Source organism: Gobius niger (genome assembly GCF_951799975.1).
Source record: "Gobius niger genome assembly, chromosome: 13".
Taxonomy (NCBI): Eukaryota; Metazoa; Chordata; class Actinopteri; order Gobiiformes; family Gobiidae; genus Gobius; species Gobius niger.
This window is the reverse complement of record NC_136864.1, coordinates 28,479,604-28,497,626: the sequence shown is the minus strand read 5'-3', so window position 1 is coordinate 28,497,626 and position 18,023 is coordinate 28,479,604. Positions and strand designations below refer to the sequence as shown.

General features: G+C 42.9%; 1 protein-coding gene and 1 long non-coding RNA gene across 2 annotated transcripts in view; one reads left to right on the top strand and one right to left on the bottom strand.

Moving 5' to 3' along the window:
- Window positions 1–18,023, bottom strand: part of LOC306973284 — a 547,876-nt gene that overhangs the window by 166,039 nt on the left and 363,814 nt on the right. The window lies entirely within an intron of this gene.
- LOC306973279 (anoctamin-8-like) overlaps window positions 17,559–18,023 on the top strand; it is a 35,585-nt gene continuing 35,120 nt past the window's right edge. Inside the window, exon 1 of the mRNA XM_079570190.1 lies at window positions 17,559–17,917. Within this exon, the coding sequence (XP_079426316.1) occupies window positions 17,680–17,917 (238 nt within the window). The 5' untranslated portion in view covers window positions 17,559–17,679. The remainder of the gene's footprint in view (window positions 17,918–18,023) is intronic.

Below are 18,023 nucleotides of genomic sequence, written 5' to 3'. Positions count from 1 at the left end.
CCTCTTTTGGAGTGATTTTGCTAATTGCTGCTCATTTCCACCTGTGTCTGTTTAATTTCCACAACACCAAGTGAAACTGATTCACAGTAAGCGTGGCTTCCTAACTGGACAGTCTGATATCCCAGAAATGTGACTGACTTGGAGTTACATTGTGTTTTTTGAGTGTGCCCTAAGTTTTTGTGAGCAGTGTATTTCAATCAATATACATTTCTAAAACTGGTTATTTTATATAATTAATAGGTACATTAAAATGATATTACTTTAACTGGCTAATTATACAATGTTAATGTAAAATTAAATACATAAACAAAGTTTAAAACTAATACTTTAATAGTAACTTTAACAGAATCTAAACTGTTAGAGGATAACATTAAATCGTCATTTATCACACTGGCTCAGGCTGTACAGTCGTACTATCTCTGTCATAGCCTTGACTGTGGGGCTCAGGCTCTCAGCCACTTGCTGCCTATTCTTCATCTATCCTCTCGAACACCATTGTTATTTCTCTGACAATTTGGCGTCACGAACAGGATAGATGAAAAACAGGCAGCGGTCTGGATGTCTTATGCAGGAGAAGTTTATTTAGCATCGGTGCGGGACCCGGAGACATGAACTCGTGACATTGCTCTAGTCCAACCATTCAAGTCTGTCTATGCTTCCACAGAAGAGGGATAAATACCCTCTCAGAGCGTCACACTGATACACAAGCATTCAGTGGCAGAGAGTCTGAGCCCCACAGTCAAGGCTATGACAGAGATAGTACGACTGTACAGCCTGAGCCAGTGTGATAAATGGCGATTTAATGTTATCCTCTAACATAAACCAGAATGATATGGCTGGCTTAGTTCAACTCCCTGCTGCTGTGGACTGTTTTGGCTCAGAACAAAGATGGAAATTGTCCTTTTATGTTTAAAATTGCTGCCACGCCTACTTTTTACATATGCAAATTAGTATCGATACTTTTTGCCCAATATCGATACTCAAAAAGTAGCCGTTTGGTATCGATACTGTGGTATCGATCCGCCCATCCCTAGTTTGCAGATATTGCGTTCATATTTTTAAGAGCAGGCTCAAGACCCACCTTTTTAGTTGAGCTTGTAGCTAATATCTATTATCTATTTATTTTAGTCCTATTTATTTATTTATTTATACAGTTATTTTATAATGATTTATTATTATAATTAGCTTATCATGTTTGATTTTAGTTTGTATTATATTTGATTTAAATTATCTAATTTCTTTAACGTTATTATTTTTAAATATTGTTGTTTTGTTTGTTATTTTTTTTAATAATCTCCAGTGTTGCCAGTTTAAGACCAACAGACTGAGGACAATTTTTTAAAGTGACATTTTGCGCTGTCCTCACTTTGTGACAGGACCGTTTGAGGATGTTTTAAGGCCAGGATGTGGTTTGAGGGTCAGGGTTAGAATTGGGTTTAGGTCAAGGTTTGGGGGTTGGGGGTTAGGATTCAAAGCTAGGGTTAATTAAGTTAATAGCCACAATACAATTGCTATTGTCTTATCTATTGTCTTGTTTCGTCATGTCCGAGGAGCCCTTTTAGTTTGTTGCCAAATTATTTGTTCACACTAATTATGGACACTCCTTTCCCTGCTAACTGCACTCCACGCTCAGAAGCTTCACCGCTCCTGTTGACATGGTGAGTTTCTGAGCTGTGGTCAGTCGGACAGACCTGTTATGTCCATCCGCCTGACCTCTGCCTCGTCATCACATCACCAGGAGCATTGTTACCTCTGGTGTTAGCTGTAGAAACACGCAAAGCAGGTGCAGAAACATCTGGAAAGCTAACATGTTCAATGTAAGTGACTAGACGAGTTGCCACGTAGTTTAGAGTGACCTTTCTGCATGTGTTTTGTTCAGCGACACATTAAATCTGACGTTTAATGTGTCACTGAAATCATTTATCGAATTAATAGTGATGCCTATCTGTTTTGTTGCGTCCGAGGAGCCCTTTTAGTTTGTTGCCAAATTATTTGTTCACACTAATTATGGACATTTCTTTCCCTGCTAACTGCACGCCACGCTCAGAAGCTTCACCGCTCCTGTTGACATGGTGAGTTTCTGAGCTGTGGTCAGTCGGACAGACCTGTTATGTCCATCCGCCTGACCTCTGCCTCGTCATCACATCACCAGGAGCGTTGTTACCTCTGGTGTTAGCTGTAGAAACACGCAAAGCAGGTGGAAAGCTAACATTTTCAATTTAAGGGAATAGGGTAACCATTTTGCATGTGTTTTGTTGTGTATATGTGTGGGTATATGTGTGGGTGGGGGGATTATTTTGACGTCCTTTGTAGGATTGGGTTTAGCGGCGGCCAAACCACTTCCACTTCCGTTTGCGCCGACTCTCAGCCTCCTGAAGCTGCTCCTCTCTGGTCCTGACGGTTTCCTGAAGCTCGTGGGTCCGCGTGAGCAGAGCGGAGTTGTTCTCTTGCGAAGCCTTCAGTGCGTCAGAAAGCCTCTGTATCTCACGCCGCAGAACGACCCTCTGTTCTTCTTCTGAGCTTCGCAACGCGCTCACCTCATCTCTGTGGACGGCTGTTAGACGCTCAGTTTCCTGTCTGAGGTCCTGCGCCTTCTTCTCCATGTCCTGCTTTTCTGCCAGGGCTGCAGACACTTTGGTGCTGGCGTTCTCAACCATGGTCCGAAACATGTCCCGGGCTACAATGAGGTTCTGCTCTAAGGCCTGTGCTGTGGCCCTCTGTTTTCTTAGCTCCTGCTCAGTCACTTTGGAGCGAGCATCTTCTGTGTCCCTCTGCTGTTTGGTTAAGGCAGTTTTTAGATTTGCCACTGAGGCCTGCAGACCGCCTCTTTCCTTCTCCAGAGATTGCACTCTGCTCTGGGCCTTTTGCAGGGCTGTTTTATTTTCCAAGAGGGCAGATTCTAGGCTTCCCACCTTCGAGTACAGGGAATCACCTTTCGCCTGTAATCCGCCCTTCTCCTCTTCCAGACTTTTTACTTTTCTCAAAGCCTCATCCTCTGCCAAAGTCTTTGCACAGAGAAGAGACTTTTGGTGGCTGACCTGCGAGCGAAGCTGGTTTCTTTCTGCTTCGAGTCCAGCCTTCTCCACACAAAGCTTCACCACTTCCCGCTGCATCTTCACCACTTCCTGCTGCATGTGGCCTCTCTCGTCCATCAGACTTTTTTCCGTGCACTGAGTCCCTCCCTTTGTCGTGATGGTTTTGTCACGGATCACAGATTTAAGGGTGCTGTTCTGCAAGCTTAGTTTGTCCTTTTCTTTCTGTAATTCAGCCATCTTTTTTTGCAGGTCAGTGAATTGGTTCTGGGGCACTCGGTTTCTTCTTTCCTCATTGAGGGCAATTTCTAGGTTCTCAATTTCCGTCTTTAGCCCATTTATCTCACCATTCAGACTGATGACTTTGCTCTGAGCCTTTGCGTTTGCCTGATTCTCCTGCAGGGCATCGGTTTTTCCCAGAGCCTGGAAGGCTTTCTCCAGCTCCTCCACTCGGCTCAGAGCAGCTGCAGTGACTTTCTCTTGTTCGCAAAGAGCAGATTTTAACATCGCGTTCTGCAAAGAAAGGTCCATTTGTGTTGACTGCAGGTTCGACCCCAAACTATTCCCTTCCTGTGAAAGAGGGAAGTTGTGCCTGAGTGCCTCTTCATGCAGCTCCTCCTCTCGGCTCTGGACATCGGCACCTTTTTGCTGCTTGCTTAAAGCCGTTTGCAGACTTTTCACTGACGACTGCAGGTCACCTTTCTCAACTTCCAAAGTTTGTACTCTGCTCCCGGCTTCTTGCAAAGCCCTGTTCCTTTCACAGAGCACAGATTCAAGCTTCGACACTTTCCTCTGAAGCCCATTTATTTGGTACTGGCTGTTGGAGTCGCCTGGCCCTGCTTTCTCCAGCTCTGCCACTCTGTTCATAGCAGCGTCAGTGATCTGCTCTTGTTCAGAAAGAGATGAATTTAACATCGCCACCTGCATATGCAAATCCTCCTTTTCTGCATCGCTGCGGGACGACTGAAGGATCGATGATGCCTCTTCCTGGCTTTCCGCATATGTTTTCACCTGCGTACTGACCCCAGGGCCATTCACATGTTCATGGATTTCGATGATGGAGTCTTTTTGAACAATCTTCTTGTGTTGTTCATTTACCTGTGTCATCAAAACCTCGATTTGCTGGAGAAGATCTTCCCGGGAGGCTTGGAATCGTAAATAATCCATAACTTTGGAGTTATTCATGACTCGATGGGTCTCAGCGGTGCTTTGTTTGCTCATCTTGCCAACGTCTTAAGCAAAGCGTACTCTGTAAAGTGAAATTAAAGAGCGGCGTTGGATTTGCAGCCTTCAAACCAAGTTAAGAGAGGTTATCGTCGTGCGTCTTGAGCTCACAGCCGTCTCCTTCTGTGTGGGACGCTCGGATGTGGCCAAGTGGTCAAATGGTCGTCATGACATCACTGCCCCCATGTTCCATATATGTTCTGTTGCCGCGACGATGCTTTCAGGTTCTAGAATGTGATGATGTCATATAGATCTCACAGCTTTGGATAGATACAGACGGCATCTCTGGAATCGCCCATATATGGTCATGTTTGAAAACAGTTAAGGGGGAAAACAATTTTGAAAAAATCTAAACTTTCTCTAATTATTCAAAAACTTATCTAACAAATGCTGAATTATGAATATAGTTTTCTACTAAATAAAGATACAAAGACATGGAGAGGAGCAAAATGGTTCAACAGCCCATAAATACATAAATAACGGAGAATGCTAACAGAATTCCTCATGTTAGAATCGGGCTAATGCTAACGGTTAGCTAGCGCTTGCTACAACTGCCGTTTTTTCACTTCTACTGAACAATCTGCTGTGAGAAAATATCCATATGGACCTGATTTACACTTGACTTGATTTATGTGTGAGGAATAAGTTCATATTCCGCCATAAAAAGAGTGAAAAAATGTGTTTCCCAAAAGATTCTATTTCCCCCCTCGGCGAAGCCACGCCCTCTTCTATGACGAGATGCCGTCTAGTTAGGGCAGCTGGGGGGGGCATCCAAAATGCCCGGAACGTAACAGCGAAGGCCACACAAACATCCAGCAAAGAAATCCAAGCAGAAACTCTCCAAAAACTCACAGGTTTAATGGATTTAAGAATTTTGAAGTTGCTCAAAGAAGGTCCTGTGGTAAAATATAACTTGACCTATTGAGATGTTTTTGATTGAAGTAGGATTTGATTTCAGTAAATATGACCTCCTAATGCTGCAAATTCAACAAATGACCATTTTCAATTAATTACAAGCTTTAAAATGTATTGAGACGATGAGTTGCATAATAATTTGGAACAGTAGATTTTGAGTTTTTTTACTATATTTATTTTGGAAAAAAATACTGTTATCACTGGGAGATTTTTTCAACCACATTTAAATGATCCTCTACCAGTTAAAGACTTGAAAATGATGCTGACTCTCATTTGAGTTTAGGAAATCAGAGAAAAATGTCATTTGCATTATAATTTTGAACGCGGTGTACACATTTTTCTCTGTATAATGTATAAATTAAGAGCAGAGTTCTCAGCATTGTCAAAAAACTTTTTTAGAGAAAAAACTAAAAAAACAAACAAACATAAAGGCAGTAGCAATACTGTAAATTTAGATTGATCGGCGAGGGCCGATAATCGCCGCTTGTGGCTATATTTTCATTGTTATTTTCTTTTTAATATAAAATTTCAATAATGCCTGCCAGATAACTCATAATATCTAAGACTCAATCGATAAATGGCACACTTTCTTTTATTTAAATAATCTGAAATTACAACAGGACTGATTTTTACGCTTTGAAAAACGGCTGCAACTGTCTGAAAAGTCATTTTTTGTACCTTCGATATTTCATGAAAGATTAAGTGTAATCATCGTACTGTGAAGAGATTTGTGGCTGATTCAGAGCACACACAAGTTTGTGCAGATAAAGGCACAATGAGGACGGTTTCTGCCAGACAAATACATCAGATTAAGATTAACAGCGGCTACAAAGCAGCAGACAGGTATTTGAAGCTTCTGGTGCCTCTGGAGTCTCCCGAACATCAAGGTGTAGGACCCTCCAGAGGCTGCAGTTGTGCATAAACCTTCTATCCGGTCTCCCCATAACTGTTCATTGAAGCTGACGAGCAGAAACGGCTGCAGTGTCTCAGAAATACATGAAGACTACCCTGGATGGTCAGATGGATGGAGTAGTGGATGGTTGGTGAATGGCCACCATGTCCCAACAAGGCTGTGACGTTAGCAAGGAGGGGGCGGAGTCATGTTTGACAATGCACCATGTCCTGCTGTAAAGAATACCTCTGCATCATTGGCTGCTATGGGCATTAAAGGAGAGAAACTCATGATGTGGACCCCCTCGCACGGTAGCGCAGCGGTTTGAGTTCCACTTAGGCAGAGCCTTTCTGTGTGGAGTTGACATGTTCTGTGTCTGCGTAGGTTTTCTCCGGGAACTCCGGACAATAGAGCAGGATGAATGAGAGTGTGTTTGAGAGTGCAAGTGGGGGACGACGGATGGAAATTAGCCCAATCCGGCGTAGCGTGTTTACATGCATGAGACCCATGCATGTAACACGCACTGTCCTGACCAAATAAACCAATCCAAACCTGACCTCAAGCCTTTGGAGCCTCCACAAGCAAAATAATCTATGAGGGTAGAAAGCAGTTCACATCCAAACAGCAGCTCTGGGCTATTCTGACACCCTGCACTAAAGTAGTACTCTGGTTTCCCCGACCTCCAAAAACATGTGGGTCAGGTTGGCCCACGATGGCAGTGTGCTCAGTCGCAGCGGACTAACCCAGACACCTGAACGCAAGTTTGTTGTCCATAGATAAATATATCAAATAAAACACACACAGAATGAAATGAATCCTTGTATTTTATTCTTTTTCTTTGGTGATGGTTAGCAGCACGGCTTTGACTGAAGTTTGCAGACATTGGTAGACGCGCTGTTCGAAGTGTTTGCAGTAGGGATGGGCGATGCCACATTTTGGGAATCGATACGATACCGATACTTTAGGGGTCATTTTTCTCGATACCAATACCGATACTGATACCAGTCATTTTTATATGGGTGAATGTACACTGCTCACAAAAACTTAGGGCACACTCAAAAAACACATCCTAAATGTCAATCAATTCGATTTTTCGGATGAAAATCTTTATTCATAGTGTAGGGCAATGTGTTGAGAACAAAATGACATAAGAATGATAAATGGAAATCAAATTCTCAGCCCCTGGAGGTCTGGATCCAAAATTAGAGTCAAAATCAAAGTGACAAATCAGGTCACTGGTTGATCCAAATTCTGTAGAAATTCCTCCAAACGAGTCTGTATCATCCTCAGTCGTGTGTGTGGCCTCCACGTGCCTGAATGCACTCCCTACAACGCCTGGGCATGCTCCTGAGGAGACCACGGATGTCCTCCTGAGGGATCTCCTCCCAGACCTGGATTAGAGCATCAGTCAGCTCCTGGACAGTCTGTGGTGCGACGTGGCGTTGATGGATGGACCGAGACATGATGTCCCAGATGTGTTCTATTGGATTTAAGTCTGGGGAACGGGCAGGCCAGTCCATAACATCAATACCTTCATCATGCAGGAGCTGCTGACACACTCTTGCCACATGTGGCCTGGCATTATCAGGCATCAGAAGGAACCCAGGGCCCACAGCACCAGCATATGGTCTTACAATAGGTCTGAGGATCTCATCCCGGTCCCCAATGCCAGTCAGGGAACCTCTGGCTCGCACATGGAGGGCTGTGCGGCCCTCCAATGAAATGCCTCCCCAGACCATCACTGACCCACCACCAAACCGGTCATGCTGGATGATGTTGCAGCAGCAGAACGTTCTCCAGGGCGTCTCCAGACTCTGTCACGTCTGTCACATGTGCTCAGGGTGAACCTGCTCTCATCCGTGAAGAGCACAGGGCACCAATGGCCAATCTGCCAATCGCTGTGTTCTCGGGCAAATGCCAATCGGGCTGCACGGTGTTGGGCAGTAAGCACCGGCCCAACGCCCTCATACCACCCTCATGGAGTCGGTTTCTGACCGTTTGAGGACCAACATGCACATTTGTGGCCCTCTGGAGGTCATTTTGTAGGGCTCGGGCAGTGCTTCTCCTGTTTCTCCGTGCACAAATGAGCAGATAGCGGTCCTGCTGCTGGGTTGTTGACCTCGGTCGCCCCCCCCAGGTCTCCTGGTGTACTGGCCTGTCTCCTGGTATCTCCTCCATGCTCTGGACACTGCGCTGGGAGACACAGCAAACCTTCTTGCCACAGCACAAATGGACGTGCCATTTTGGATGAGCATCACTCCCTGAGCGACTTCTGTGGGTTGTAGATGCTCCTCATGATACCTCTAGTGGTGAGAACACTGGACAAATGCAAAAGTGTTCCAAAAATACGGTACAAAGGATGAAGACAGGGAAATGGTCTGTGGTCACCACCTGCAAAACCATTCCTCTTTTGGAGTGATCTTGCTAATTGCTGCTCATTTCCACCTGTTGTCTGTTTAATTTCCACAACACCAAGTGAAACTGATTCACAATAAGCGTGGCTTCCTAACTGGACAGTCTGATATCCCAGAAATTTGACTGACTTGAAGTTGCATTGTGTTTTTTGAGTGTGCCCTAAGTTTTTTTGAGCAGTGTATATTTAAAAACTAATATTCATACGCCCACTTTGACCACTCCATGTTCACTAGAAGTTCTATTTCTGCTGTGGCTTCATGGCTTTGTATTACACTTATCGCTGTTTACTGGCTCCATCTAGTGGCCAAAGTGGGGCATTGCTGCTTCTGAATGATCGTGGCTCATTCGTGGCTCATTAACCTCTTAACCCCCACCTGAACGGATCCCATTTTCTCCAGTTTGGCTTTACCCCAATCAAAAAGATTCTTGGGAACTCAACAAAAATGTGACAAAAATTCAACAAAAATGTGACAAAAACTCAACAAAAAAATTACAAAAATTCAACAAAAAAATTACAAAAATTCAACAAAAAGTGACAAAAACTCAACAAAAACTCAACCAAAATGTGACAAAAATTCAACAAAAATGTGACAAAAAGCTCAACAAAAATGTAACAAAAATGTGACAAAAATTCAACAAAAATGTCACAAAAATGAAAAAAAATAAAAAATACATACAAAAGGTGACACACCACAGCAACAACGCGAGGAAAAAGGTCAGTTTTGTGGGTCTTAGCTTTCAAATGAGGTGTCACACAGCCAAAAGAGGACAGAATGCATTTGGTTTAGGCGGAAAAATGAGATGAATGGAAAATCCTTCTGAAACAAACTTTAGTGGAATTTTGTGTCGCATTTTCATAAAACCGCCTTTGACGTTGCATATTCCCAAGTAAATATTTGGAGAGACATACCCTTAATACAACAACAACGTGAATATGTTTGTTTTGGCGCTCAGTCTCCCAGGAATCTTGCGTCCCATTCTTCTTACCTAATAGTAATGTGACTGTTTCTCTTGTCCCTCGCTGACCCCTGATCACCGCTCCTCGTGTCTGTCGCTGCAGCTCCCGGAAGATCAAGTTAAAGGCACGCCGCGTAACATTTTGGGCCATACTGTTGCAATCGACACAAAAGATGCTCCCATTGACCAGCTCGGCACAGAAAATAATGTGGGTAATCAAAAAATGGATTTTGATGAGACCCGAACCTGTTTAAATCTCAAATTCTGCTGACTTTAGTCACATCTCCATGGAAACGAGCTGGAGACGTGCCCTGTCCTGGTAAAATTACAGTCATGTCTTAGTAAAGCTGAGCCGCTCACAGCAAAAGCACATGTTTGTTTGTACATTTATGAGGTATTTTTCAATGATGGAAATATCTGTCAGAAAATAAATGCTTGTATTTCAATGTTATTTATTGGGGAAAATTGTGCGCAGTGTGGCTTTAACTGTGAAAGGACCGTTAGCAAGTAGGCTAGCCTGTTAGCCTGCTCAGTGTACCGTAAATTCCGAACTATGGACCTGAATATTAGCCGCACCAACTAAATTCATAAAGGAAAAAGAAAAAGTACATAAGTATGGGCCCCTTTTAACTTTTCAACATTTTGCCATACTATGTACCATAAACATAAATATATTTAATTGAAATTAAACTGTACACAGAATAACTATTAGTCGTACACTGCACAAATATAACAGGACTTCTTATGGTTTTCTTTTAAAAATGCCACTCTGTCTTAAAGTCCAGATTTGTGCCGTGTACGACTAGTAGTGGTTCTGTGGACAGTTTCCCCCACCTGAGCTGTAGCTCTCTGCAGTTCATCCAGGGTCATCATAGGCTTCTTGGTACCAGCTCTGGTCAGTAAGTTTAGGAGGACGGCCGGGTCTTGGTAGGTTTGCAGTGATGTCAGACTCTTTCCATTCCTGGATGGTGTATTTAACTGTACTTTGAGAGATGTTCAAATCTTTTTATAACCAAACCCAGCTTTATATTTCTCAGTAACTTTATCCCGGACCTGTCTGGTGTGTTCTTGGACTTCATGATACTTCTGCTCCACAATAGTCTCTTCACAGACCTGAGACCATCACAGAGCAGCTGTATTTGAACTGACATTAGATTACACACAGGTAGACTCTATTTAGTCATTGGGTCAACATGTATCATTCAGAAATCATCAGGCAACTCCTGAAGGCGATTGGTTAAAGAGGGGGTATTCTGCTTTTTTCAATCACATAGCACCAGTCTATATCACACTACAATGATGACCAAACCTTCTGTTGGTCTGTAACTGCAGTAAATTAGAATAACTGCCTTGTATAAAATTGCTCTCTCAAAATGGCTGTAGCGAATGTCTTGAAATAGGCCTCTGTCTCTTTAAGAACCTCTGAGCCTTTCCGACACGCCCCCTCCACACGCTGTCTGTGGCATCAGTGGGGAGGGGGTTCTGCTGAGGGGCAGTGGTTGGTTACTCGGCTGGTGAAGAAAGCTCGGAGGCGTCTCCAGGAGGTGGGGGCGTTCCTAGGAGGACTCAGGCAAACCTATCCCTAAAATGGCCGCCATCAGAGTTTTTACAGATTACTCAAGAATACGTGAATGTGCCAAGGCAACACTTCAGGCATGTTTTTAATGAGGGAGTGACATAATAACATGATGTAAAGTTTGAAAAAGTCGATTTTGCATAATCCATTGCATAATATTTAAGTTTATGGTCCATAGTATGGCAAAATGTCGAAAAGTTAAAGGGGGGACGATACTTATGCATTACACAGTATATAGGTCGCACTTGTCTGACCAAAATGAGTGAATTAAAGTGTCTTCTGAGCTAAATGCTAACTCAAATTATGGATCTGATACACACCCAATGGCCACTAAAGGACAAAAACACACCTCGCCTTATATCACCCGGCTTCTCCATTCATTTGCACGGGGACGGAGCGTTCAATTTAAAAAATCCGGTCTGGGATCCGAGGGCCGTGTGTGATGAATATGTTCCACCAGAAAACAACAATAAAGGGTAAAAAATCGTGATTCCCCCAGAACAAACCTCCCTCCCCCTCGGCGAGGCCACAACCTGCGCCGTCTGCATCTGGGCCCGTTTCGTTGATTGGCACGTGGCTTCCTCCTGCGTCACGGGTTTCGGTTTTCAGCTCTTCAGCGTGATGGATCTGCACGTGACGGCGACTCCCCCGTGCCCACTTTGATATGAGCGTATTGACAGAAGGGTGAGGCGGCGGTCGATACGGCTTACGGAGAGCTCTTTGACGTGGACGGCGGACTCTGTGAAGCGGCTTTTTGCGGAGGCGGGAAATCAAACGCCTTCATGGCGACCGAGGGCCCGGTTTTTGTTCACGTGGGACCTTTTGGTTGACCTTTGGAAGCGGTTCTTTCTGTGGCGCGCTCGTGTGAACTGGTTTGCGGCGTCGTAAGCTCTGTGTCAACACGCTGAGCTCGAGGAGGGTTTAAGAGCGAGCTGTCGGGCACTTCTCATGTGACTCTTGAACTGACGGTCCTCTGTAGATGTGGAACAGGGACGACTGCTTACGGTGAGGTGCCGTTACTGTTAGCGTTGTACATTTAGCCAAATAACCATCATACATCAGACAAAAATGTGACAAAAACTCTACAAAAAAATTACAAAAAATCAACAAAAAAATTACAAAAATTCAACAAAAAGTGACAAAAAGCTCAACCAAAAAGTGACAAAAATTCAACAAAAATTCAACAAAAACTCAACTAAAAAATAACAAAAATTCAACAAAAAGTGACAAAAAGCTCAACAAAAATGTGACAAAAATTCAACAAAAATGTGACAAAAACTCAACAAAAAAATAACAAAAATTCAACAAAAAAATTACAAAAATTCAACAAAAAGTGACAAAAAGCTCAACCAAAAAGTGACAAAAATTCAACAAAAAAATTACAAAAATTCAACAAAAAGTGACAAAAAGCTCAACCAAAAAGTGACAAAAATTCAACAAAAATTCAACAAAAACTCAACTAAAAAATAACAAAAATTCAACAAAAAGTGACAAAAAGCTCAACAAAAATGTGACAAAAATTCAACAAAAATGTGACAAAAACTCAACAAAAAAATTACAAAAATTCAACAAAAAAATTACAAAAATTCAACAAAAAGTGACAAAAAGCTCAACCAAAAAGTGACAAAAATTCAACAAAAAAATTACAAAAATTCAACAAAAAAATTACAAAAATTCAACAAAAAGTGACAAAAAGCTCAACAAAAGCTTTTTGTCACTACAAACAGTATGTGTGTAAGAAAGTATCCTGCAAATGCTTTCATTATATATTTCCATGGGACAAACACTGAAGTAATGACACTTTGTTAGAGTATAAAGTTGTTTTTATTTTTGATTGGGAAAATGTTGCAGTTAGTGATAATTGACTTAAAGCAGTACTAAGTAACGTATTTACCTTAATAAATCCTTTTCGTAGTCCCTGTGGGGGTAATACAAGTGTTTATGGGATGATTGGAGGGTCTTTCATCGCCCCCTGGTGTCTCTGGACAGAAAACCATGTTTGCAACTTGACTGCCACCGGTCCGGAGAAAGCAATACACACTAATGGAATCACGAAGAAGAAGCTAACATGCTAACGGGCAAAGCTAACTGCGGGCTAACGTCACTTTAAACCGTATTTACAGCCAAGTTTGAGTGAAAAAAAATATTCCCATTGTATAATTGGATGCACAGTAACCCTCTCTCCCTTTAACCTTTCCTGTCAGCGTAGTATTTACTCTCCAAGACAATTAATAAGTTAAAAAATCGTAACTTGCTACTACACCTGCAGTTGCGCTTATGGCCTCTAGGGGGAAGAGTTACTTAGTACTGCTTTAATTATGGCATTTATTTAGGGATTGTACCTATTTTGGTAACACTTTATAATAACTGCACCTTATTTAGCCTTAAAGGGATGTTTCAGGATATCTGACATGGGGCCTCATGTCCTAGTTATCCAGAGTGTCGCTGAATTCTGGAGATATTGTTTTTTGTAATTCAATGCAGTTCTTATGGTTGAAGAGTTTCGTGGCGCTAGGCTAATGCAAGGCTAGCGCATGTCTATGGTATCAGCTAGCCTGCATTAAAAACAGTCTAACCATATAAATTTCTGTGTCGATAGAATTATTGTAACCATTTTGCATCTAAAATAACTTATATTTGAGCGGCATCAGCTTTGTGTATAAGCTACGCAGCGGCGGAGTGATCTGCTACAAAATAGTCCCTCAAAATGCGAACATTCATGTGATGCAAGGTCAGTTATATTCCAAAGATTATTCTATGGACACAGACATTTATATGGTTAGTCTGGTGTTATAAGTGATTTGCCTCAGGTGCTCTGTGGAGCGGGTCACACTGTTTTTTAATGCAGGCTAGCTGATACCATAGAAATGCGCTAGCCTTGCACTAGCCTAGCGCCACGAAACTGCATGAATTACAAAAAATATATCTCCATAAATCATCGACACTCTGGATAACTAGGAAGTGAGGCCCTATGTCAAAAATCCTGAAATATCCCTTTAAGAAATGACAAGATAACACTTAATTCCTCATGAACAATTCGTTAGTTAATACTTAATTACTACAGTTAATGCCTGACTCATAATGAATAGTTCTTCACATACTTCACTTAAGTGTTAGTCACACTTAACTAATGAATTTTTCATGATGAATTAAGTGTTGACTCATCATTTTTTAACCTCTTACCTCCCGCCTGAACCGAGCACATTTAATCCTGTTTGGCTTTGCCCAAATCTAAAAGCTTAAAAGTTTTTCCATACTGTGATATGTTCTTACCTGAGCTTAGACGAGTTGATGCGTACCTGTCTTTGGTCTTTGTGCGTGCCCGTGGAAGAGCGCGATCGCTTCTAACTCCACCTCCGTTTGGAGCCATAGGAATACACTGGGAGAGGCCAAATGCGAACAACATCTTTGGTCGTCCTGCGTGACTGAGGGCACAAACAAAGACCAGACAGGTACGCATCAACTCGTCTAAGCTCAGGCAAGAACATATCTCAGTGTGGGAAAACGCTGGCCTGTTCCTTTAACCTCTTACCCCCCGCCTGAACCGAGCACATTTTCTCCAGTTTGGCTTTACCCGAATCTATGAGCTTAAAAAAGAGCATCAAAAGAGCAGCAAAAACTAGGATGAAAACTCGACAAACACAACAAAAAGAGACAAAAACGTGCAGACAGCGAAACAAAATAGTTATTAGCACTTTGGTATGTCTTAGCTTTCAAATGAGGCGTTACACTGTGGAGCAGCTTTTAGATTTGGGTAAAGCCGAAACTGGAGAAAATGCACTTGGTTCAGGCGGGGGGATGAACTCAGCACATTTACTCCAGTTCAGCAAATCTAAACGCTTCTCGATAAAAGTCTCAAAATAACGACGAAAAAAAGAGGATGAAAACACAACAAATAAAAACGCAATTAAAAAGTGATGAAAAAGCAAGAAAAGAGCCGCAAAAGAGTGACAAAAAAGTGACCCCAAAAATAGCAACAAAGAAGCAACAAAAACGTGCTGGAAAAGCAACAATAAAGCAACAACAAAAGAGCCGAAAACAAAACACATGACAAAAATGCAACACAAAAGTGAGGATCAGTTTTGTAGGTCTTAGCTTTCAAATGAGGCAACCTTACTAATAGTATGAGGTCACTTCCCCCAATGCATCAGAGCAGCCCAAAAGTGTCCCTTTAAGTGATGTGCAAATAAGCACTGTGTGGATTGGTTATCGGTCCAGTCGAAATGGATAATGAACATCTCCATCTAGGATTTTGGATTACAAGCGATCTCACATTTGACAAACACGTGGACGACGCCTCTCAAATGTTCCTCCTTCGTAGATTCTCCCTCTCTGTTAATGACAAGAATCTATTAACGAGACTGTATAAATGTTATATTCTACCTCATTTTGAATATGCATCACCTGTCTGGGCCACTCTAAATGCCACACAAACTAACCGCTTGGAAAAACTCCAACGCCGAGCCATTAGGATCACACTACATTACTCCTACACGCAACCAGTTACAGATGAGGACTACGAAGAACTCAAACTGGCTCCTTTAAAGCAGTACTAAGTAACTTATTTACCTTAATAAATCCTTTCCGTAGTCCCTGTGGGGGTAATACAAGTGTTTATGGGATGACTGGAGGGTCTTTCATCTCCCCCTGGTGTCTCTGGACAGAAAACCATGTTTGCAACTTGACTGCCACCGGTGCGGAGAAAGCAATACACACTAATGTAATCACGAAGAAGAAGCTAGCAGGCTAACGGGCAAAGCTAACTGCGGGCTAACGCCACTTTAAACAGTATTTACAGCCAATTTTGAGTGAAAAAAAATATAATTGTATAATTGGATGCACTGTAACCCTCTCTCCCTTCGCCTTTCCTGTCAGCGTAGTATTTACTCTCCAAGACAATTAATAAATTAAAAATCATAACTTGCTACTACACAGAAGAGACTTTGCAGTTATGTGCTATGGCTACAAGCTGTTACGAGGATTACTGCCAAAGGCTCTCCAGTCCCTATGTCCAACCATTAAAAAGAACTCCTATTGAAACACGGAATAAAACACTTGTCCATCTGGGCATCGAGTTCCCCACGAGTCGAGCACTGGACCGATCTCCATTTCTATTTGCAACAAAGTTACTAAACAAAATTCCAGGACTGTGGGACTGTCCTGCTTTGGATTGTTTTAAAATCAAATTATGGGACATTGATAAGAGGCTGATCTTTGATGCTATGTTTTAATATTCATGAACCCAGCCGTCAATGCCTTTGGGCACTACGTTTATACTTTAAAGTTGTAATAAAAACTAGAAATGCAATGGCTGCGCAATTGCGATTGACTGCGGAAATGCGGGAAGCGAATGCAGAAATTGCATAAACGGTTCAAATTGCATAAATTGCTTAATTTGCATAATCTAATTTGCATAAACTGGTAAACTGGTAAAATGCATAAAATGTCATGTTGCATAAACTGTATAAAGTGGCAAAATGCATGAATGGGTCAATTTGCATAAATTATGTAAATTGCATAAACTCTTTAAAATTCATAAATCCTAAATGGCATAAACTCTTAAGTTGCATAAACGGTTTAAAATGCATTAACTGGTTAAATCCCATAAAGTGGTTACTTTGCATAAATTGTTAATATTTCATAAACTTTTGTATTCCATAAACTGGTCAAACTGTTGAAAGTGCTTGATTGGCAGAAGCTGCACAAATGGCTGAAAGTCCTGGACTCTCCCCATTGGCTGGATTCCCCCATACACACCAATGCAAAAATTTCAAACTCTCGTATAAAAAAACTGGAAATCTGCAGAAGGACACTTTTTTCTCAAAACCCACAAGTTGCAGAAGCTGAACATGCACAAAGTGCAGAAATTGCATAAAATGCAGAAAAAAGTGCAGAAAAGCATGGATTTGCGGCAGCCCCATTATAAGTCAATGGGAAAAATCTCCGACATTTTGGCCGATTGCGGAAAAACCGTAAGTTGCAGAAGTCCCAAAAGTAATAGCACCCTTCTCCTCAACATGCGGAACGTTTTGATGCATAACTTGCATAAATTGCACAAAGCATGAAGGTGCTGAAAGCTCTAGAAAATCAGGAAAAAGATGGAAGAGGAATAATAATAAAGAACATGAAAACCAATAATTGACTGCGGAAGAATTCCGCAGTCAATCAATAAAAATAATAAAATAAAAATCGGACTTGGATGGGCCGATGGCACGGATTGGCAGCCTCACTTCCCTCTCCCCCACGGGCAGCTGTGGCTTCAACAGCGGCTTCACTAGCAAGTTCTAGCAAGTCATAACTTAAGCCATTCTTCCCATTTCAGTGACAGTTTCCCGCTTCGACTCCTTTGGCCAAACTCGCTCCCCGAGGTCCACCCCGCGTGTCCGCCTCCCAAACATACGTGCGCGCTCCGTGACGTCAGCGCATGTTAGCGACCGTTCGCGGTGTCTCCCCGCTCCGTGTCGTCACAGCCCGGTCACGACTGGTGCTTGTGCGCTCGGGACGCGCGGACACCATGCCGTGATCCGCTCCCCTCCCGCCTTTATCTCGTCCGTCCGTCTGTCCCCTCGCAGCGACTCGACCCATCCCGCCACGCCACACCGCGGGGGGGTTCCTCCTGCCTTACCCGCCCCCCCTAAAACGTCTCCTACCTGTGCCAACAACACGCGATGCAGACGGGAGCGGACAGCGACACCACCACCACCACCAGCACCAGCAGCAGTAGCAGCAGCAGCAGTAGCAGTAGCAGCAGTGGGGACGCGATCTCCGCAGAAGACACCGAGGGGACAGCGGACAGGATGGACCGGACGGTGCCAAGTGAGCAACCGGACAGAAGCGGCGGCAGCCTGCAGCAGCAGCAGCAGCGGCAGAAGCAGACGTCCTCCTCGGCTACGTACGCTGTGCTCGGTAAGCGAGACGCAAAAACATGACAAGATCAGACAAAAAAAAACAAAAACGACAGTGATGAACACGGGGCACGGCGAGGCGCGTAATGCAGTAAGATGACATTGAT